Source organism: Oncorhynchus nerka, linkage group LG2, assembly GCF_034236695.1.
Source record: "Oncorhynchus nerka isolate Pitt River linkage group LG2, Oner_Uvic_2.0, whole genome shotgun sequence".
In the NCBI taxonomy this organism is placed as follows: Eukaryota; Metazoa; Chordata; class Actinopteri; order Salmoniformes; family Salmonidae; genus Oncorhynchus; species Oncorhynchus nerka.
This window is the reverse complement of record NC_088397.1, coordinates 49416412-49440349: the sequence shown is the minus strand read 5'-3', so window position 1 is coordinate 49440349 and position 23938 is coordinate 49416412. Positions and strand designations below refer to the sequence as shown.

The following is a 23938-nucleotide window of genomic DNA, read 5'->3' as shown; positions in this document are numbered from 1 at the left end:
CATTTTTGAATTGCTTTGTAATGTTTGCGGTAGTGAGAGTGATGAATAAAACACAATCGAAAGCTGATAACCACTGGAGCCATTAAAATCCTTCATGTGTGACTTAGGCTAAGCAAAATACCTTCTGCATACTGGAGTCCTCCTTTGTTTTGGAGGCCCTATTTATTTGGGCCTTGTTGATTTCATCCTTAACATTTTGGGTCTAATATCGCCTTCTTGATGTTCCCGAGACTATGACTTCATAATTTCAGGAGTGAAATTACATGATGAAAGTTGTTTTTCCGTCAGCCTCAGCTGAGATATTTTTTTCTCGGCAGGCTCAACCGTGCAACAATGATTGTAATCTAGTGTGGATAACTGTAATAATCTTGTGGTAGTGATTCTTGTATGGTTGCACCGTGTTGTATATGCTGTTTGGTACCCTATTAAATACCCAAGACGTAATAGGAGGAGTGTTAATAAAATGATTGTTTGTGTAGAGTGTTCAATTGATTGAACAATGTTTACTGCAGGGTTCCCCAACTGGTGGTCCGCAAGAAATTGACTGCAAGAAGCCCAAACAGATATAATATTTGACTATGTAACATAATCATTTCAAACCTGGCGTACATTTGTATATGATCACGTGTCTCTCTTCCAAGACACCGTCGTAGCTTTGTGTCACGTTCGGACCTTAGTTCCTTTGTTATGTCTTTGTTTTAGTATGGTCAGGGCGTGAGTTGGGTGGGTTGTCTATGTTCCGTTTTCTATGTTGTGTTTTTGCGTTTGGCCTGGTATGGTTCTCAATCAGAGGCAGGTGTCGTTAGTTGTCTCTGATTGAGAATCATACTTAGGTAGCCTTCTCCCACTTGTGTTTCGTGGGTGTTTATTTTCTGTCTAGTGTGTTTTGTCACCTTACAGAACTGTTTCGGTTTCGTTTCTTTCTCTTTGTTATTTTGTTTATATAAATATCATCATGAACACTTACCACGGCTGCGCTTTGGTCCTCACCTCATTCCAACGACGATCGTTACACTTTGTGTATAGCGGTTTTCTCATGTTCATGGAATGACCCGCTTCCCTTCTAAGTTCAAGTCCAAGTTTGTTTATTTGTCATATACACATGATCTAAAAAAGAGTACACAGTGCAATGAAATACTAACTTGCAGGTTCGCCTCTCGACAATGCAACAACAATAGAAAAAGTAGGTAGTTAAGTGATTAAAAAGAGTAAAACAAATAAAAGCTCAATGAAGTAGATCCTGTAGATCACTTCATTTACTCCCATCTTGTTGACAAAGCTCTGCTCCAATATACCTCACTTCCCTGTTGAAATATACATATATGAGAAACCAAACCTGTTTGCAGGGTTGGGTAACTCTCGAGGTCCCGCTTGTCTCCACAATATTTGGTAAATCCGCTTTCAGTCTTAACGCACCACAGTTATGGAATGCCTTACAAAACAAATGACACCTGGATTTCCTGGTGTCAATAGGGCAGTTTAAAACTCTGTTGTTAAATTAGTTCACTGAAGTGTCCAATTGTTTCAATTCATTGTTATAACTTGTTGTAATTACCTGAAGTTCTATATTTATAGCTGTCTTGTAGTTTTTATCTTTTTGTTGTTGTGTTGATGGAATTTTTGTCATCACGGCACCATTGCAAATGAGATGTGGTCTCAATTGGGCTCCCCTGACTAAAGAAAAGTATATACAAATAATTTAACCAATTTAATAATTGGCAGTTTTTTTTTACAAATAGTTGCTTAGACTACTGTATATGGAAATAACAGACATGAGACAAGTATGTTTACCTGTAGAATGGAATAAGACCTCTATGATTAATTTCATTTTTTCAATTCTACCACCTCAACATTGTCCATTTTAAACAGGGTTAAATATCTAGTTGTAGTAAAGTTCAGCTTCAGTCCACAGGGGGGCACTACTTCAGTCAGAAAAGTGTTCTCTCATCTCTTCAGTCTCAGAACAAGCATTTCGCTAACTCTGTCTGACACCCAATAACTAAAGGAGGCTGAGTGCTAACACTAGCTTATTAGCATTAGCTACCACCTTCCCTGCACAAACCTGTGGCTAAACCTGCCGCTGCTGTGATTGCACTTTGACTTTCTGGCAGTTCTGCCCTCTCAATCACTGCTGCCTGCTCATGCTCAACCTGCTCGCTTTTTCTGCCTCTCTTTTGGAAGAAGTTCAGAATATCCATATTTGCTCTGCAGACTCTGACTGAGTGACAGGCGTTTCCCTGAGTGATGGCATTGACATCTAAACGGTGCTGTAGGTCTGGGGGAGAGGGCAAGGGACGTGAGCGGTCCACTGCATTGTGAAATCTTGACCAAATACAATATATATATATAATCAAAAAAGTGTTAAACAAATCAAAATATATTTGAGAGTTTAGACACTTCAAAGTAGCCACCCTTTGCCTTGATGACAGCTTTGCACACTCCTGGCATTCTCTCAAACAGCTTCACCTAGAATGCTTTTCCAACAGTCTTGAAGGAGTTCCCACATATGCTGAGCACTTGTTGTCTGCTTTTCCTTACCTCTGAGGTCCAACTCATCCCAAACCATCTCAATTAGGTTGAGGTCGGGTGATTGTGGAGGGCAGGTCATCTCAAGCAGCACTCCATCACTCTCCTTCTTGGTCAAATAGTTCTTACACAACCTGGAAGTATGTCCTGTAAAAAAAAATTATAGTAGCGCAAACCAGATGGGATGGCGTATCTCTGCAGAATGCTGTGGTAGCCATGCTGGTTAAGTGAGCCTTAAATTCTCAATTAGTCACAGACAGTGTCACCAGCAAAGCACCACCACACCATCACACCTACTCCTCCATGCTTCACGGTGGGAACCAGACAGATTTCCACCGGTCTAATGTCCATTGCTCATTTTCTTGGTCAAAGCAAGTCTCTACTTATTGTGGTCCTTGCAGCAATTCGACCATTAAGGCTTGATTCACACAGTCTCCTTGTTAATGTTGATATTTGTCAGTCATAACATAATAAAAGGATTTATTTGGGCTGCAATTTCTGAGGCTGGTAACTGTAATGAACTTATCCTCTGCATCAGAGATAACTCTGGGTCTTCCTTTCCTGTGGCGGTACTCAACATTATGGTTTTTGCAACTGCACAGTTTCAAAGTTCTTGAAATGTTCCATATTGACTGACCTTCATGTCTTAAAGTAATGATGGACTGTTGTTTCTCATTGCTTATTTTAGCTGTTCTTGCCATAATATGGACTTGGTCTTTTACCAAATAGGGCTATCTTCTGTGTGAATCCCCTACCATGTCACAACACAACTGATTGGCTCAAACGCATTAAGAAAGAAATCATTTCCGTAAATTAGCTTTTAACAAGGCACACCTGTTAATTGAAATGCATTCCAGGTGACTACCTAATGAACCTAGTTGAGAGAATGCCAAGAGTGTGCAAAGCTGTCATCAAGGCTAAGGGTGGTTACTTTGAAGTGTCTCAAATAGAAAATATATTTTGATTTGTTTAACACTTTTTTGGTTGCTACATGATTCCATATGTGTTATTTCATCGTTCTGATGTCATCACTATTATTCTACAATGTAGAAAATAGTAAAATAAAGAAAAACCCTGGAATGAGTAGATGTGTCCAAACTTTTGACTGGTACTGCATATACAGTGTCTTCGAAAAGTATTCAGACCCTTTTACTTTTTTCACATTTTGCTACTTTACGGCCGTATTCTAAAATGGATTAAATAAAATAAATTATTCGGCAATGTACACACAATACACCATAATGAAAAAGCAAAAACGTTTTTTTATACATTTTTTGCTAATGTATATAAGAATTCCGACCCTTTGCTATTTGACTCGAATTTGAGCTCATGTGCGTCCTGTTTCTATTGATCATCCTTGAGATGTTTCTACAACTTGAATGGAGTCCACCTGTTGTAAATTCAATTGATTGGACATGATTTGGAAAGGCACACACCTGTCTATATAAGGTCCCACAGATGACAGTGCATGTCAGAGCAAAAACCAAGCCATGAGGCCGAAGGAATTGTCCGTTGAGCTCCAAAACAGGATTGTGTCGAGGCACAGATCTGGGGAAGGTTACCAAAACATTTCTGCAGCATTGAAGGTCCCCAAGAACCCAGTGGCCTCCATCATTATTAAATGAAAGAAGTCTCTTCCTAGAGCTGGCCGTCTGGTCAAATTGTGCAATCGGGGGAGAAGGATCTTGGTCAGGGACGTGACCAAGAACCCAATGGTCACTCTGACAGACCTCTAGAATTCCTCTGTGGAGATGGGAGAACCTTCCAGAAGGACAACCATCTCTGCAACACTCCACCAATGACCCCTTCATGGTAGAGTTGCCAGATGGAAGCCACTCCTGAGTAAAAAGGCACATGACAGCCCGCTTGGAGTTTGCCAAAAGGCACCAAAAGACTCTCAGACCATGAGAAACAAGATTATCTGGTCTGTTGAAACTAAGATTGAACTCTTTGGCCTGAATGCCAAGCGTCATGTCTGAAGGAAACCTGGTACCATCCATACGGTGAAGCATGTTGGTGGCAGCATAATGCTGTGGAGATGTTTTTCAGCATCAGGGGCTGGGAGACTAGTCAGGATCGAGGGAAAGATGAACAGAGCAAAGTACAGAGAGATCCTTGACGAGAACCTGCTCCAGAGCACTCAGGACCTCCGACTGGAGCGAATGTTCACCTTCCAACAGGACAATGACACTAAGCACACAGGCAAGACAATGCAGGAGTGGCTTCTGGACAAGTCTCTGAATGACCTTGAGTGGCCCAGCCATAGCCCGGACTTGAACCCGATCAAACATTTCTGAGAGACCTGAAAATAGCTGTAAAGTGACGATTGAGGGCATCTGCAGAGAAGAATGGGAAAAACTCCCCAAATACAGGTGCTCCAAGCGTGTAGTGTCATACCTAAGTAGACTCGATGCTGTAATCACTGCCAAAGGTGCTTCAACAAATTACTGAGTAAAGCTTCTGAATACTTACAGTTAAAGTCAGAAGTTTACATACACTTAGGTTGGAGTCATTAAAACTAGTTTTTCAACCACTCCACAAATTTCTTGTTAACAAACTATAGTTTTGACAAGTCGGTTAGGACATCTACTTTGTGCATGACACAAGTAATTTTTTCAACAATTATTTACAGACAGATTATTTCACTTATAATTCACAGAATCACAATTCCACTGGGTCAGAAGTGTACATACACTAAGTTGACTGTGCCTTTAAACAGCTTGAAAATTCCAGAAAATGATGTCATGGCTTTAGAAGCTTCTGATAGGCTAATTGACATCATTTGAGTCAATTGGAGGTGTAGCTGTGGATGTATTTCAAGGCTTACCTTCAAACTCTGTGCCTCTTTGCTTGACATCATGGGAAAATCAAAAGAAACAAGCCAAGACCTCAGAAAAAAATCTCCACAAGTCTGGTTCATCCTTAGGAGCAATTTCCAAACGCCTAACGTTCATCTGTACAAAAAATAGTACGCAAGTATAAACACCATGGGACTACGCAGCCATCATACCGCTCAGGAAGGAGATGCTTTCTGTCTCCTAGAGATGAACGTACTTTGGTGTGAAAAGTGCAAATCAATCCCAGAACAACAGCAAAAGACCTTGTGAAGATGCTGGAGTCCACAGTAAAATGAGTCCTATATCCACATAATCTGAAAGGCCGCCCAGCAAGGAAGAAGCCACTGCTCCAAAACCGCCATAAAAAAGCCAGACTACGGTTTGCAACTGCACATGGGGACAAAGATTGTACTTTTTGGAGAAATGTCCTCTGGTCTGATGAAACAAAAATAGAACTGTTTGGCCATAATGACCATCATTATGTTTGGAAGAAAAAGGGGGATGCTTGCAAGCCGAAGAACACCATCCCAACCGTGAAGCACAGGGGATGGCAGCATCATGCTGTGGGGGTTCTTTGCTGCAGGAGGGACTGGTGCGCTTCAAAAAATAGATGGCATCATGAGGGAGGAAACTTATGTGGATATATTGAAGCAATATCTCAAGACATCAGTCAGGAAGTCAAAGCTTGGTCGCAAAAGGGTCTTCCAAATGGACAATGATCCCAAGCATACTTCCAAAGTTGTGGCAAAATGGCTTAAGGACAACAAAGTCAAGGTATTGGAGTGGCCATCACAAAGCCCTGACCTCAATCCTATAGAAAATTAGTGGGCAGAACTGAAAAAGCGTGTACGAGCAAGGAGGCCTACAAACCTGACTCAGTTACACCAGCTCTGTCAGGAGGATTGGGCCAAAATTCACCCAACTCATTGTGTGAAGCTCTGTGGAAGGCTACCTGAAACGTGTGACCCAAGTTAAACAATTTAAAGGCAATGCTACCAAATGCTAATTGAGTGTATGTAAACTTCTGACCCACTGGGAATGTGATGAAAGAAATTAAATCTGAAATAAATAATTATCTTTACTATTATGCTGACATTTCACATTCTTAAAATAGAGTGGTGATCCTAACTGGCCTAAGACAGGAAATGTTTTCTTGAATTAGATGTCAGGAATTGTGAAAAATTAAGTTTAAGTGTATTTGGCGAAGGTGTATGTAATCTTCCGAAATCAATTGTATGTAAATGTGACATTTCAGTGTTTTATCTTAAATAAAAATAAATAAAATTATGTGTTTGCTTTGCAATGATGGGGTATTGTGTGTAGATTGATGAAGAAAAAATAACTATTTGATCAATTTTAGAATAAGGCTGTTGAGGAACAAAATGTGGAAAGCAGGCAGTGTAAGTTGCATGGACTCACTCTGCATGGTGTTTAACATGATTTTTGAATTTTTTAAACTATTTTTATTAGTATTATTTTTATTGGACCATCAAAACATCCGGGCTGAAGCTAATGATGCAACTGTGTGTGACATTTTTCTCATATTGAGGCTTGGGATCCCTCAGTAAACACTCAGTCACAGGGGGATTTAGCCTGAGGCAGAGCTTAAGGCTGTTTACCACCCCCAAATGTGTATACGTACAGCACAAGGCAAGGCTCACAGGGATTTCCATCATGACTATTCATCTCCAGCTAAATATACACTACATTGCCAAAAGTTTGTGGACACCCCTTAAAATGAGTGGATTCAGATATTTCAGCCACAACTGTTGCTGATGGGTGTATGAAATCGAGCACACAGCCATGCAATCTCAATAGACAAACTTTGTCAGTAGAATGGCCTATACTTAAGAGCTCAATGACTTTCAACATGACACAGTCATAGGATGCCACCTTTCCAGCAAGTCAGTTCATCAAATTTCTCTCCTGCTAGAGCTGAACGGTCAACTGTAATTTCTGTTATTGTGAAGTGGAATCGTCTAGGAACTGCCCAGCCACGAAGTGGTAGGCCACACAAACTCACAGAATGGCACCGCTGAAGCTCGTAGCGCGTAAAAATCATCTGTCCTCGGTTACAACACTCACTGCCTCTAGCAGCAATGTCAGCACGATAACTGTTCGTTGGGAGCTTCATGAAACACATTGGGTTTGGCGGATTCCAGGAGAACGCTACCTGCCCCAATACATAGTGCTAACTGTAAAGTTTGATGGAGGAAGAATAATAGTTTGAGGCCTAGCCCGAACCATGAAAAACAGCCCCAGCCCATTGCTCCTCCTCCACCAAATGAGATGTCCGACGAGCAGGTGTACCTCTCACCACTTTCCTTTCTGACCAATGTTGACTTTTTTGAGTTAGATGTTAGATGTGCAGCACAGTTGCAGCACACCTGAGATTGTTCAATTTGACCCAAAGTTATTCTCTCTTTTCTTTTGATTTATCAAATGTGTGTGTTTTGTTTTCTTGCTCTGCACAAACATGTTGTTTTTGTTTGTTTTGTCTTGCACACTATCAAAGATTTGTCGGGCCACAATCCAGCAGGGAGTATTACATAATGCCTATTATTTTTCAGACATGGAAAACTTCAAGACCCACAGAAGAAGCTCGGTGTCAGTTCGCGAGGGACAGGGGGTGGTGCTGCTGTGTGGTCCCCCATCTCACTCTGGAGGTAAGAAACCAACCACAGACTCTTTATAGTGATAACTGAGCCATACATTGTCACCTGCTTGTCAGGCTATAACACGTCTCTCTCCTGAACACATTGAAACTTTTCTAACAGCTTAGGATATGTCCGAGGCTGAGGCATCAGAAATGAAGAGTGGAGTTTCCAGACAGGCATCTCCTCTCTGCTGCTTTCAGCTCCTGGAGCTGCCTATCTTCCTCTTGCTCATGTTTCCTAAGACCATCAGCAAGTGTTAGCTTGCCAAATTGCCCTCGGGAGACAAAGGTGTTTGTGTGCCACTAGCCTATAGCTGACCAACACCCTCTTTACCCGCATCTGTGGGGAGCCAAGGCCAAGTGATCTCCAACGGATCGTTCCCGGTATCCAATAGATTGCGCAAACATTATCATCCTCTGCTAACCATGGGGTGTTAAGCCATTCTCCTCTGTCGAGAGTTTAGCTTCTTCTCCCTACCAGCCTTGGAGTCCTACCTCTCTTTCATAGGAGGGACTTTGTGTTGAGATTCATTTATATAACCACCTGTCAAGCCTCCTCGCACTTTCTGTACCTTCCATCGTCCTCTGTAGCTCAGTTGGTAGAGTATGGCCCTTCCAAATGTCAGGATAGTGGGTTTGATTCCTGGGAACATCCCTACATAAAATGTATGCATGCATATAAGTCACTTTGGATTAAAGCGCCTGCTAAATGGCATATAATATATTATTTTCCCATATCAGTTTGATTACTTTTATTCATTAAAAGAACAGCATGTGTTTTAACATCTTATTAATTGTGTTGACAGTGTTGCTCAATTAAAGCTAGAATCTGCAGTTGAAACAATAACAAAGCCCATCCCTGTCTCTGTTTTAGCAAAAAAAACTGAAGGATGGACATAGAGAAATGTAATTACTTTCGAAATCATAGACTGAGCTGATGCAAGGACTGGCCATCCATTATATCAATATTATAGTTTTAACCATGTTTTTTGGCTATACAGTGTTTGTTTACATTTACGTTGTTTACAATCATTGGAGTAAAACAAGCTTATACAATATTTGGGGTTCTGATGGGTTATGACAGTTAAACTAAGCTCACGAGGCATTTGTAAGTTATATTCCTCAAGAATCAATGGGTATGTCATTCATTTATATCATTCATTTATATCATTTATTTATAAGTCCAAAAATAGATTTTGCAACTGCAGATTCTAGCTTTAAAAGTGCTTCATATCCACAGAATGTTCAAATTACTACGGGTTGGTCTTAACCCATCAGAACTGAGAACTATCATTTTCAGTTTTGCTGAATATTCTTACATGATGAAATAGAATCATTAATTACTTTTCAAAAGCAAGTTGAATTTCTGTATATTTTCCATTGTGAAACATACTTGCTTATATTGTATTTTCTATTTTAGCTCACACTTCTGTTCATAAATTCTTAACAAGTTAAAAGAGCAAAAGGAATTGCTTTAAGTTATCACCACTTCTTAGAAACTGAAAACTTCTCAGAAGTGAAGAGGACAAGCTTGTATTCCCTATACTTGAAAAGGGTGTCTGGTGTCTGCATGTTCCTTATTTACAAGATCTCTGCATGAGAGATGAATGGTGAAGGCTGAACTTTATACACAGTTTTAACCCACAGTAATATGCTGCGGCTGATGAAGAAGGATCATTGTATTGCTATTGAATATAATTATTGAATATATACTGTATGTATATATATATATACACTACCGGTCAAAAGCTTTAGAACACCTACTCCTTCAAGGGTTTTTCTTTATTCTTACTATTTTCTACATTGTAGAATAATTAGTGAACACATCAAAACTGTGAAATAACACATATGGTAACCAAAATCATGTAGTAACCAATTTTTTTATATATATATTTGAGATTCTTCAAATAGCCACCCTTTGCCTTGATGACAGCGCTGCACACTCTTAGCATTCTCTCAACCAGCTTAACCTGGAATGCTTTTCCAACAGTCTTGAAGGAGTTCTCACATATGCTGAGCACTTGTTGGCTGATTTTCCTTCACTCTGTGGTCCGACTCATCCCAAGCCATCTCAATTTGGTTGAGGTCAAGGGATTGTGGAGGCAAGGTTATCATATGCAGCAATCCATCACTCAATCCATCCTTCTTGGTGAAATAGCCCTTGCACAGCCTGTAGGTGTGTTGGATCATTGTCCTGTTGAAAAACAATGATAGTCCCTATATGCCCAAACCAGAGGGATGGCGTATCGCTGCAGAATGCTGTGGTAGTAATGCTGTTTAAGTGTGCCTTGAATTCTATATAAATCAAATACAGTGTAACCAGCAAAGCACCCCCACAAAACAACACCTCCTTCTCCATGCGTTATGGTGGGAAATACACATGCAGAGATCATCCGTTCACCAACACAAGGCGGTAGGAACCAAAAATCTCACATTTTTCAAACCAAAAAGGACAAATGTCCACCAGTCTAATGTCCATTGCAATTTGACCATGAAGGCCTGATTCACACAGTCTCCTCTTAGCAGTTGATGTTGAGATGTGTCTGTTACTTGAACACTATGAATCATTTATTTGGGCTGCAATTTCTGAGGCTGGTAACTCTAATGAACTTATCCTCTGCAGCAGAAGTAACTCTGGGTATTCCTTTCCTGTGACGGTCCTCATGAGAGCCAGTTTCATCATAGTGCTTGATGGTTTTTGCAACTTGCACTTGAAGAAACATTCAAAGTTCTTGACTTTTTCCACATTGACTGACCAACATGTCTTAAAGTAATGATGGACTGTTGTTTCTCTATGCATATTTGAGCTGTTCTTGCCATAATATGGACTTGGTCTTTTACCAAATAGGGCTATCTTCTACCCCCCTACAACTGATTGACTCAAAATTCCACAAATTCACGTTTAACAAGGTACACCTGTTAATTGACTTCCTCATGAAGCTTGTTGAGAGAAGGCCAAGAGTGTGCAAAGCTGTCAAGGCAAAGAGTGGCTACTTTGAAGAACCTCAATTATAAAATATATTTTCATTTGTTTAACACTTTTTCGGTTACTACATGATTCCATAAGTGTTATTTTATAGTTTTGATGTTTTCACTATTATTCTACAATGTAGAAAATAGCCCAAATAAAGAAAAACCCTTGAATGAGTAGGTGTGTCCAAACTTTTGACTGGTATTGTATATATATTGCATGAGGACATTTTGTACACGTTCAATATTTCTGAAATATCTGAACTGAATGTGCAGCCGAGATGGCGAAGCTTGAGTACCAAATGTTTTCTTGTTATTTGTCTATTTGAATATTTCTGAGAGAGAAACTGGTAGAAAACAATTCCCTTTCAGCCAGGAAAAATGTTTTTCAGTTCTGAGTTATGTCACTTGAGTATACGGGCGGCAGCTTTGTGTGAGGAAGAGCTTATCTCCTATAGCAAACAGTTTCCTCAAAGTCTCTAAGTCTCTTCGTCCTACAGCTCTTATAGCTTCAGTAGGACGCGTTTGTAGCAATGAGTTACGATAACACATTCGAATGACGGTGCTTTTTCTCATGCTATGATTATACGCATTAGCTGTTACTTTAGGCACACATCTGGAAAAATAGGGTATCCACGTATTTCGAATCATATTTGTGCTATCATTTAGGCTGTCACCTCCTTTGCCTGTTGGCACATTCTGTCTTGTTTTGGCAGATGGATCAGATGGGATCGATCCCATCTCTTTCAGGAGTGATTAAATGCAACACCTGCTTTGCCTCGCTCACTCAAACCTCTCTCACAGATGTCATAAATTCACCTACTACCCCTGCAGGGTAGTACAGTAAGTGGAGGGATCGGTGATAAACAAGGGCTGTAGCAATTTGTAGTTTGTAGCCTGTTGGGATTGTTCCTAACAAAAGCTTGGCAGGCTCCATGGCCAATTACAATTTCAGATGTGCATATTTCATAGTTTGGTGCCAGTGCCTAAGCTAAAACAAAGGTGCAGAAAACTGCCTGGAAAAAGTTAGTATTCAACCCTTTCCACTTACCTTCATCATAGTCCTCCATCTAGAAATAAAGGCATTTTGTCACGCCTGCTCCCGCTCTTCCTCCCCCTGGTGCTCGAGGGCGCCAGGATCCCCAGCATTACGCACTCAAGCCACCATCAGTACGCACACCTGCCTTCCCCCCGTCACGCGCATCAGCAATCATTAGACTCATGTGGAATCAATTACTTGTGTCATTACCTTCGCTATACCTGTCTGTTCCCAAGCTCTGTTCCCTGCTTCGGGATTAATTGTCTCATGTCCGTGTTACCCGGGTTCCGACGCTGTTCCTGCCTTGTTTCCTTGTCTGTTCCCGAATAAATGTCTGACTCCCCGTACCTGCTTCTCCTGTCCGGCTTCGGCCCTTACAGAATCCCAAAGCCATCACACGACGCATCGGGGAGTACTGGCGTTCTGGTTGGTGGTGACGTGGGTTCTGGGTCGCCACCAATGGAACCGGGGGTGCCTAGCCAGCTCGTCGGGCTTCCACGCCCTAGCTGGCTCGAGAGGTTTCCCTGCCCCGGTTGGCTCGGAGGGCGCCCATCCTACGTCGGGCCTCAGCCGGATTGTCAGGTTTTGTTCGCCCAGCAGGCTTGTCAGACTGTTCCATCTCTGCCGGATCATCAGGCTTCCACACCGATGCGGATCGACAGGCGTTCATGCCTCAGCCGGATTGTCAGGTTCCTATGCCTCAGCCGGATCGCCAGGCTCCCACACCCCTGCCGGTTCGTGGGGAGTTTCCCACCAGCCGGCTTGCCCAGCACCCATGTCTCGGGCCGGGTTGCCCAGGTGGGAATCGGGTGAGATCATTGGACTCACGTGGACTCAATTACTTGTGTCATTACCTTCCCTATACCTGTCTGTTCCCAAGCTCTGTTCCCTGCTTCAGGATTAATTGTATCATGTCCGTGTTACCTGGGTTCCGACGCTGTTCCTGTCTTGTTTCCTTGTCTGTTCCCGAATAAATGTCTGACTCCCCGTACCCGCTTCTCCTGTCCGGCGTCGGCCCTTACACATTGTTAATAGTATCCTGATCTACCCTCATATTTTCATTGTTGATAATTTCATATCTAATGTATTTAGCGGAGGGCTGGTCGCTGGCTCGAAGGCCCTGTTTGGGGATGACATCTCCACTTTAGTTTGTATTTTAATAAACCCATTACTTATTGTGTAAGAAAGGCGAGGACATTTCAATCACATCAGACATGTTAATACATATAACAAAGGCCACCTCGAGGCTGGTGACTCACTTCCGATGCATGGTACCGTGTCAGCCTGTCAATTAAGTGTTTCTCCTTGAGTTACATGTCTTCTTAGTAATGAGAAGTGGAACATAATTTTAATTCTCACAATGTTGTTTCAGAAAGAATGAAGAAAGGAGATATTTCTTCTCAAAGACCAAGGTTAATTTGAAATATTTTCCTATAGAATGTTACTCTACTTCCTGTTGGAGGAATTCTATTGATGGAATGTTTCTTCTTAGAAAGTAGGTTTCCATTTTTTGTTCCTACACGGTTTTCCACAGAAGTCCTTGAAGACCAGATGAAATTCATTTCAAAGCTAGAGTCTGATAAGTCCAATGCTAAGAACAAAACAAAAGAGTAAACCTCAGAGTGTATATCCCTGTACTGGCACAATCGGTCATTGTGAGTATCTTCGTGGAGTCCTTCCCACTCAGCTGATACGTTGACCTTAAAAGTTGCGTTATGTTGCTGTCTTTCTAGTGTAATAATAATAGGAGATGCACCAATGGTCCTTACAGTATATTTAACAGCTGACTACATGAATGTACATCAGAGTGAGTGTAGTAGCTCAGGAATAAACAAAATGGAGATTGTGGAAGGCCTCCATACTATACAGTCAGGTCCAAAATTATTGGCACCCTTGATAAAGATAAGCCAAAAATATTGTAGCAAATAAATATTACAAATACTGAGCTATATTCTATACCAAACATGTTTTTTAATGATATTCTTTCTATCGCCGCAAATGTGCATGGCCAAAGAGCTCTATTTTCGTGTCATCCAACAAATCTAAGAACGAAAGAAAGATGCATATGCAGAAAGTAATCTCATACCTAAATGTAAAATATGGTGGTGGATCTTTGATGTTATGGTGCTATTTTTCTTCCACTGGTCTTGGGGCCCTTGCTAAGGGCGACGGCATCATGAACTTTACCCAGTACCAGGATGTTTGCCTCTGCCAATAGGCTGAAACTTGGCCACAAATGGCTCTTCCAGAAGGACAATAACCCCAAGTACACATCAAATTCAGCAAATAAATTGTTAATTGAACCCAAAATCTACATTTTAGTTTCCAGACTTGAACCCCATAAAAAAAAAACTGTGTTTTGAATTGAAGAGAGCAGTCCATAAGCACAGATGATGGAGATCAAGGATCTGGAAGGATTCTGTATGGAGGAATGGTCTAAGAACTCATAAAACCTTTTAGAAAACGGCTCAGTGACATTGTCCTCACAAGATGAGGTATTGAAAGGTATTGGAAAAAAAAGATTACTTGTTAAATAACATCTCTTTCACTGAGCAATTGTATTAGTATAAAATAATATAATGTTCCCATTCATTTGAGCAATAGAGTTCAGTATTTTTATTATTTATTTTATAGTCTTCTTTGCTCATCTTTGTAAAGGGTGCCAATAATTCTGGACCTGACCGCATACAGTATGTACCCAAGCCATGAGTGCATACTGTAGTGACGCCTCACAAGTGTGATGTGATGGGTTGGGGAAGCATTTACATCGTAAGTCACTCGTTTGACACGATGAGGGGTGTCTCTCTTAGCATGTCTTCAAGATGGTGACAGCCTATGACAAGCGATACTGACAACAATCTGCCATATTGCCACACTATATCTCATGAAGCCAGTAGCTCAATCAAATCCTGCATGTGGGTGGTGCAGTATTCATATTCATTACCCTATGTAGGTGGGCAAGGCCATGGCTTCCAGCCTTGAGTACCAGTGTATCCCCAGGGCTCCACTGGGCCTCTGCCTGAGTGGCTGTCAAGGGGCCCACAATGTATAACAGACAGCTGTCTACAAGCTCCCTGTGCAGCAGAGTGCATGCATAGTGAGCTCAAATATGCAGATTGAGCTGTATGATCTACTGGCAAGGGAGCGTGTGTGTGTGTGCGTGCCTGTGCGTGTGCGACTGAGTTAGAGAGAGGCGAGAGAAAGAAAGAAAGAAAGAGACAGAGAGATTTCCTTCTATTCTATTCCTAGCTAGGGACACAGGGGTGTGAGTTCACATTGCCTTACACCCGATGGGTTAGCAGCAAATATCAGCAGAATGTTTACTAAAAGGCATTTACAGGTCATCTGTGACTCCGTATTTCAGAAGGGGTATGCTGTCAGGGTTTATGTATAATCTGATTAGTGGATGACACATTTTATAATCTCCATAAATAAACTCCTGAGTTGATAACTCAAAAATACTGTATTGAGAGACATTTTTACACTCTGGCTACCGCCAGAGGAAGAATCCACACAGAGTGTAATTTGCCGAACCCATTTGCAACAGCACGCATGGCACATCTTCCTACCATATTAAAGACACACACACACACACAAGTGAGATGCATGTGTTTCCTAAGGGGATATACTGTGATAGTGTTATTGACCTGTTTCCCATATTAGTATCAAGTACAAGGTAGAGGCTTTTATACAGACATATCTACACTAGTAGACATGTTCAAATAATTATACTCCATTACGGTACAGAGACAGTGTTCACTCTCTTGATAAAAACAACTTTGCAGGTAACTGAGTAATATTCTTGGAAAATCATACTCAAACCCTGTGATTTATTTGAATGTAGTTATTAGTAATATAGAGAGCTAACAATTCATGGAAATTGGGGATATAAAGTGTATTGAAAGCAGGTGCTTCCACACCGGTGTTGTTCCGGAGTTATTTAATAATTAACATCCCATCATGTTTAGGATTATGTATAAATATGCTGGGAAGGCCATTATTTTGACCATTGTTTTGGCTACAAGGGGCCACTGAATGGTTTGAGAAGCATGAAAACGATGTAAACCATATGCCACGGCCGTCTCAGTCACCACATCTGAATACATTGGGAGATTCTGGAGCGAGACATGAGCCGGCGTTTTCCACCACCATCAACAGAACACCAAATTATGGAAATTCTCATGGAAGAATGGCATTCACATTCTTCCAATAGTGTTCCAGACACCTGTAGAATCTATGTCCCAACACCCTATTAAGACACTTTATGTCGTTGTTCCATTTATTTTGGCAGTTACCTGTAGTTTATGGGCATGTACCCATAGCAGGATCAGTGTACATACAGTAGGCAACTGTAGGAACACAAACATGCAATCTCGAGGGAAACTTGAATGACGTTTAAGCTTCTCAGAGTATGGAGTAAATAACATTGAGTTGTTGTTGTCGTTATATTTAATGTGTGTGTGTGTGTGGTGTGAGGGGAGTGTAATTGCAGGTGCCTTTCCTGCTATGCTATCTAGTTGGCTGTATGTAAGTACTTCGTTCCTTTCTGCTGGACACCAGCCACACGAACTCTCCCCAGGCTCCCGTGCCAGAGTACATAAACACAAATCCCTCAATGCCAGTGGGAATTTCATTCCCTCGAGGAATACACTGCATGTCAGCTGCTCTGCAAGGAGAAAATAACAATCCTGGAAAACAACACTCTGTTGTCCTGTTCTGTGCTCAACAGCAAGCTTGGGTAGCAGAGCACCATCTTGGACTGGAATAGAGTGTTGTTACTAACCATTACGATGACAACACTCCAGCTTTCATTGTTGCAAGGAATTAAAGCTGCAATATGTAACTCTCTGGGCGAGCTGACCAAATGAACATAGAAATACGAGTTATAGATATGTCATTCCTATTAAAAGCAAGTTTAAGAAGCGGTATATCTGTTCTATGTGTGTAATTTCTATGCTTCCCATTATTACGTTTTGCTTTATGTTTTACCTTCAGTTTTGTACACCAGCTTCAAACAGCTGAAAATACAATATTTTTGCTTATGAAAAATATATTTCACATTGGTCACAAACTGAAATTAGGCAAACTATTATAATTTGAGCAACCAGGAAATGGCGGAGCGATTTCTGCAAATTGCACCTTTAAACTCAACTGCATTGTGTTGTGTTCCTTCTCATATTCAAATACTTTTGGCTTTTGTATGTTAAATTCTCAACATCTTTTATTCAAACGTATAGCAATATTGCCGAAGTGAAATTACAGCTGCTTGTTTGCTTTTAATATTGCTTGCAGTAATGGTCTCACTCTTTGATAAGCTAAGAGATTGATGTAGAGTTGGCTGTCTGGCTGTGTGGTTATGGTACAATTCAATCAATAGATGGATGTTTCCTTTACTCCCAGGAAAGATTGCATTGATATACTGTCTTCTTTCTCAAATGTGCTTTGAACACAAATCCCTTTCATTTACAGTATATTGATTGACCTCAGGTGTATATGATAAAAGGATATGGTGCCGCCATTAAAAATGTTTTTTTTTCTGTCGTGCCTTGACCTGCAGTAATATCGGTCTGTCATAGCATATAAACCATTGTGGAGGCACCGTCTGAATTCAGGTTGACGTTTATTGTCATGAATCTTGCTCTGGAGGCCAACACACTATCACAGCTTATTGTGAAATAGACACCAATTACTTATTTGAAATTCATGACAGCCATACAAAATAGTGCAACATTACACGATTTTCATCACAACACATTTCGCGTGTCTTACACAATCTTCTTCCCTCAATACGTATGTGTACGTTACACAAATTCCAATTTGTTTGGGTTGCTAGACGTTCACATTATATGCCCACCCATCCATCCTCCCCAACCAACATCCCTCCTATCGTTTCTGCCTTAAGTAACGTACTGTCTTCATCTGTGATTGAAATTCACTGTATACTGTTGGATTCGGGATAAACTCTGAACATTGCGATATTAGATAAATGATAGATCAGAAGCATAGAATATGAGGAGTGAAAGAGACTGGGTTTTTATGTTGGAAGTTAATGATTTTCTGTAGAAAGACAGATGGCTTTGAAATGTGTTGGGTGGATGAGAGGATTAATATAGGGGAGTGGATGGACATATATGGATTAGGCGAAGGAGGGGTTGAGGTCAGGAGGTCAGGTCAGATCCCCTGAAGGGAGTAATAAGGGTTTATTACCCTATTACCCTCTTCCTGTGGAACCATAAGATGTAAGGATTGGAGAGAAGGAGGAGTGTCTAAAGTGGGGTATATATACTTGTGATGGTGAGAAAGATTTTTTTCTATCTGAGTACAGCTGTGTCGACCCTTTGGGAAGAATTAAACTTGGTTAAGCTTCTCTAGTGTCCGTGAGTTATTTACTCTGAAAAATAAGAGCCTAACAATACCAAATTGTGTACTGCACACAAAAATATTAACTTATTCGTGTGACTGTCTCGAATTTCCAATAAGCAATTTGTTTCTATTTCAAACTAATCTGTGATACTGGTTTGTGGAGGCAGAATTGACTGCTAGATGGGCCAGCTGTGAAGTCATAAATGGCTATATCATAAAAATGTATGAAAACAACATTTGCTTTTTGGTCTTAATTTAAGGTTAAGGTTAGGCATTAGGGTTAGTTATGTGGTTAAGGTTAGGGTTAGGTTTGCATGACTTTGTGGCTATGGCAGCAAGTGACCACTCTGCATAGCTTCCTCCAGGGCAAGATTCCTGACAATAAATGCCGACTTACCATCTGAATCAGTGTTCTCAAACAGGTTAAGTGAGACACAATATTAATCATGTGTTCTGTAACTCAACGTCTTAAAGGGCTCTTCGCAATTCTTGTGCTGTTTATGTTATTGGAGTGCATTGCTTTCACTTATTGCTTTTCAGTGTGGCCCGTAAAGTGTTCCATTCAATTTGGTGGTGTACAGTAGCAACCTAGAAGTGGGTGAGACAGGAACAAATTGGACTCCTTATGTCTCCAATCTTCCTATTGAACATAAATACACGTGCCCTCTGATTTGGCTGGTTTATTTGCAGTTGAGTATTTGGAAAAGCTTTGATTAATTGTAAGCCCTCTATGTGATTAATAACTACATTCAAATGAATCACAGGGTTTGTGTATGATTTTGCAAGAATATTAGTCAGATCTAAATCTGTCTCCGCTAATGCTCCTTATCTACTGTTGTCACCATGTCTAGATCTACATGAACTTTGCCCGTACACTCAGGCCCGTCTAGTCCAGGACATGACGAGATGGGCAGCCAATGACCAGACTGATCTTATCCACCCACACCTTCCGATTACTAACGTATTTGCTAATCGGTGATCCTATCATTCCAAATATATACTGTATGTGATATTTCGCAGTATTGGTATGCTTTTTTTATGTAAGTGATTTTTACCTCAGAAGCATTGTTAGGCATGTCACATTTCATTTTTTGATCATGTGGTATGGATTAAAGAGGTCATTCAAATGAACATGATTATTGCCCGTTTTGTGAAGCTATGGCATGACAAGTGATATTTTGGCTGTTCTTTTTTTCCGAAGGCCAATGTCCGCATGCAGAGCCTACCTGCTCCTCCTAGTCAGCAGAAGAGAGACAGGCAGGGAGATGGGGCTGGGTGCAGATCAGGGATGACACAAGACTGCCAGGCCAGATACAAGCGCAGACAGAGCAAGGAGCTGCCTCCCCTCCGCTGATGCACTTCCTATTTTGACAGGCCAATGTTCTAGCATTGGGAACGTGCTGGGAATGTGTGGTCATTATAACCGAATACACCCAGATTTGAAGTAGACACAGTCGTGTGCACATGCTATTATTAACATGGTCGAGATCGTCTCCTAATGATGAGGTAATAATACTCTCTGTTTTCTGAATGTGTTGCTAGCGTTTCCAGAAATCTACAGTGGAGAGTCAAATATCTATCTTGGCCTCCTGATATTCACCTCGGATCAGAGAAGCTAGAGAGGCTAAAAGGCTGTCACTTACGCTCTCTCAAAGCACACTACATTAGTGTGCTGCCTGTGTGACGTAGCCTTGGTCTTTGTATTACTCAATTACTTTTTTTAGTCCTGGACCTAATGCGCCTGACCTCCATTTTATAATGGAGAGAGAACTTTTAGGGGCACTCCAGACTGAAATCACTTGTGCACATCTACTTAGAAGAGGGTTGCTTTTATTGTGTATCCTCTGTTCTTTTTTGCCCCAAGACCCCAGGATTTGAGAACATGGAGCATGTGCACTCTGTCAAGTCATGTAAAGGAGCAGAATGTGGGGAGGAAGAGGATTCTCGGAGCCTGGAGCAAACTTGGGAGCACTGCACTTTGAAACAGAATTGGAATGGCATTACTTTCAAGGGGTGTTTTTCACAGAGGCTGTGGGATGGAATTCTATGTTTTCAGCAGAGAAGAGAGGCAGTATTTTGGAGGAGGCCCTAGTTATATTAACAGTGTGCACTGATTGTACCAAATTTAGGGTGAAGCTGTTATTTTGTGTAATTTTATTTTGTGTGCAATTTCGCCTTATTTTGATGCTCACCAGACTATTGGACCTGCTAGGACCTCGTCTCAGTGAAACTAAAGTAAAATATCAGAGAAACTAAGAAATTGGTTTTGTGACCCTTCTATGGGTTTGTCCAACAGCTCCACACATGTCACGGTACATTACTTCTTCCTTACGGACTATATTAAACTTTGAACACGACTATTAGATACCTTTTGTTTTAAGTTTGTTAATCGCCAGGATGCTGCTGCCTGTGTTTGTAGCACGGTAATAATAAATGCATAGTGTTGTCAGAATAAACTTTACATGTATATTAATAGCAGACAATCAGACATCTGTGTCATTATTAATATTCATTGAAAGCATGCCACTGATAATGCTTGATGAAGATACAAATACAACCCCCCACCCCCCCACTCAGAATCAACACGCCAATATCAACACTGATGCAACTCAGAAGGATCTAACCAACTGATATGCCCTTATTATAAACCTTAACAACCGCATTGTATTGATAGATGGGTTGTTTTGTCTGTTGATGAAGGCCTATGCTGCACATGTTGTTCCTCCTTGTCATAATTATTCCCCATGTTCAGATGAATATTTATTGTTTTTATAGCAAGCTGACTCTGCAGGGGGATCCCAGGGGGCTCTGCCACTGGGTTAAGTGTAGGAGGAACTGAGGCTAGGAGCCTGCCGTCCTGCAGCGTGTAGATATGAATCACGTTGGTTACTTTGAAGAAAGCCAAGAGGCTGGTAGGGCTTTAATTGTTGTCTCAGAACACTGACACTATTAGACACATGAAGGAATGCTTGTGTAAGCATTTCCAATCATTTGTCATGAAAGTCTATTTATATTCTGTCATGCCCATTGAAGGGAATAATTACACTGTTGGACTAGTGCTTTGATGATAAATAAACAATATTATTTGTATTTCTGTCATGGGGATTTTTTTGTGTTTTTGGGGAAAATGTAGAGATGCACAATTATGTCATACAAGATTTTCCATGGTGATTGGATGTGCTATTGTGTTTGGTCAAGTTTGCTTGGGCTAATGGAGTGAGTCTATACATTGACTAACTCATTTGACCAAAGATGTTATAAAATATGTAAGACAAACCCTTTAAATCTTACTTTCAGTCATACAGTATGGTATTTTCTCTGAGTGTGACAGAAACACAGTGTATGCTGAATCTGTAGTGGAAACCTAGGAGACAGCGGTGTCATCTTAAATTATGGCAGATTTACCTTTGGATAATGTCTTAGTGTCTCCGTCTTCCTACATCATTTAAACATTTTCACAAATCATTTACGATATACTTGCTGGTTTCTCTGTTTTTGTGGATCTCCTTATTTCATGGTGACTTCTCCGAAGCATTGTGCCACCCTAGCAATCTAGACACACACCGCACTATATTCTGTCAGCATTTGACAAGCCTCTTGCGGGGACTCCTCAAAGTGGGAACTCCTCTCTACTCAAATGTAGCATCTTTTCGCAACAGCATCAAGGAATTTGCCCACACTTTACAGATTGCCTTATCTATCTAGCATTCATAATCTCATCACATGGCCAAAATCAGCAGAAATTGTTCATTGTATAAAATGAATTTTTAACAAGAAACTTCTTTTCACTTTCTGTTGGTTAAAAACACCTTTGGCGTCTGTGTTTGTCGTTTTGTTTGTTGAGCGTAAACATGATAAAGCAATCAGTCAGTTTTCATGGGTGTGGTGGTTGTCAGGTCGGTCTTATTCATATTAGTAAAGCTTAATGGTGAAACCGCCACGTCTGTTTGTGATATTACAACAACGAAGAAGTTACTGTAAACAACAAAACACTGTTTGTTTTCCCTCGGATATCATTGCACATGCAACGCTCCTCACCTCCACTTCGCCAACAGTCGGGATCTCAACGTACTGTTCAGAGTTAGAATAGTAGAATACACAAGGTGCAATTTCGACGTGTGGTTGTGCATCATCAGTTTTTCTCTTGTTATGTCAGTCACTGACAGTCACTCAATTACCGACCGGGCGCCAGCCGATTGATTTTGTTAGTCACTCTCACTCAGATATCATATTAAAAACTGCAAACATTTCTCTCCACCCTATGGCAAAATGTGTAGAATTGTAGGAAATGAACTCTCTCTGCTAAAATGTTTTGCTCGCAAGGTTGGTTGTCGGTACGCAGACCCATGAGCCACTGCGGCCCCTCCATTTTGAGTTCAGTTTTGTGGCCCCAACCCCCATCAAAGTTGCCCATCCCTGGTTTATATTATGACAGAATTCTTGATGCTTTAAGAAAGTAAATATTGATTTCAGCCCCCATCTGACTGTATTTTCTAAGTGCTAAGTCTGATGTTTAAATACTAAGTTTAATTTGAAGTCAAATGCCCTCTGTTACATTATGCAAATGCCTTATTCTCTACTTTACCTACAATAACCAATGACTATTTTTGATAATATTATTCAGGCATGTTTCCTAGTCTTGTTTAACACTGAATTATCACTACATTTTCTTGCTCTGACATTATTTACCCATACTGTAGTCACCATGTATCATATGAGTAGTACATTTAAGGCACTGAGGAGAATAAATGGAAGTAATTAGCCTTTTTATTTTACTGAACTGATGGTACCTGCATCTGATGGTGCTTTCAAGACAACTGGGACCTCTCCCCCCCCCCAAAAAAAATGTTTTGGGGTCAAATCATGATGTCAGTGATCTTCAGGTTGGAAAGTCAGAGCTCTAGAAAGATGCCTGAGTTTCCGACTTGGAATTCTGAGTTGGATGACCGTTCAAAACTATTTTTCCCAGTCAGAGCGCCTTTTTTTTCTTTCTCAGTTGTATTGAAAGTTGTAGATTTACGAATTCCCTGTAGTTTTAAACACAGCGTTAGTCTCAGTGGAGGGAGGGAGAGAGCAGCAGAGGGTCCACCTCTCACAGTCCCTTGTCTCTTCTTCCTTTCCTCCAGTGAGACTGACCAGAGATGAGACACCGTCTTCCATCTGATGGGGAAACTGAGTCGCACTGCATTTGCCTTATGCAAAAATTCATGTTGTTCCTATGACCAGATAAAGTTAAATATTCCTTGATATTAAAATAGACACAATGAGTGGCTAATAATAATGAAAACGCAGGGCTATCGATACACTTATTCATTGCAGTTGCAGCGCGAGTGGAAGTACAGAGAAGCGTTTTTTATTTGTTGTAATAGTGTTGAATAAAAACAGTGTTGACAGTGGAGAATAGAAACAGTGTTGACAGTGCTGAATAGAAACAGTGTTGACAGTGGAGAATAGAAACAGTGTTGACAGTGCTGAATAGAAACAGTGTTGACAGTGATGAATAGAAACAGTGTTGGCAGTGATGAGTAGAAACAGTGTTGACAGTGT

The 23938-nt window shown here is 40.8% G+C and overlaps 1 protein-coding gene across 3 annotated transcripts in view; it reads left to right on the top strand.

Annotated features, from left to right (window-relative positions):
- LOC115136960 (contactin-4-like) overlaps positions 1-23938 on the top strand; it is a 165910-nt gene that overhangs the window by 61043 nt on the left and 80929 nt on the right. For all 3 annotated transcript variants that reach the window (XM_029672915.2, XM_029672896.2, XM_029672906.2), the window contains exon 5: positions 7934-8029. In XM_029672915.2, coding sequence (XP_029528775.1) covers positions 7934-8029 — 96 coding nt within the window. The remainder of the gene's footprint in view (positions 1-7933; positions 8030-23938) is intronic.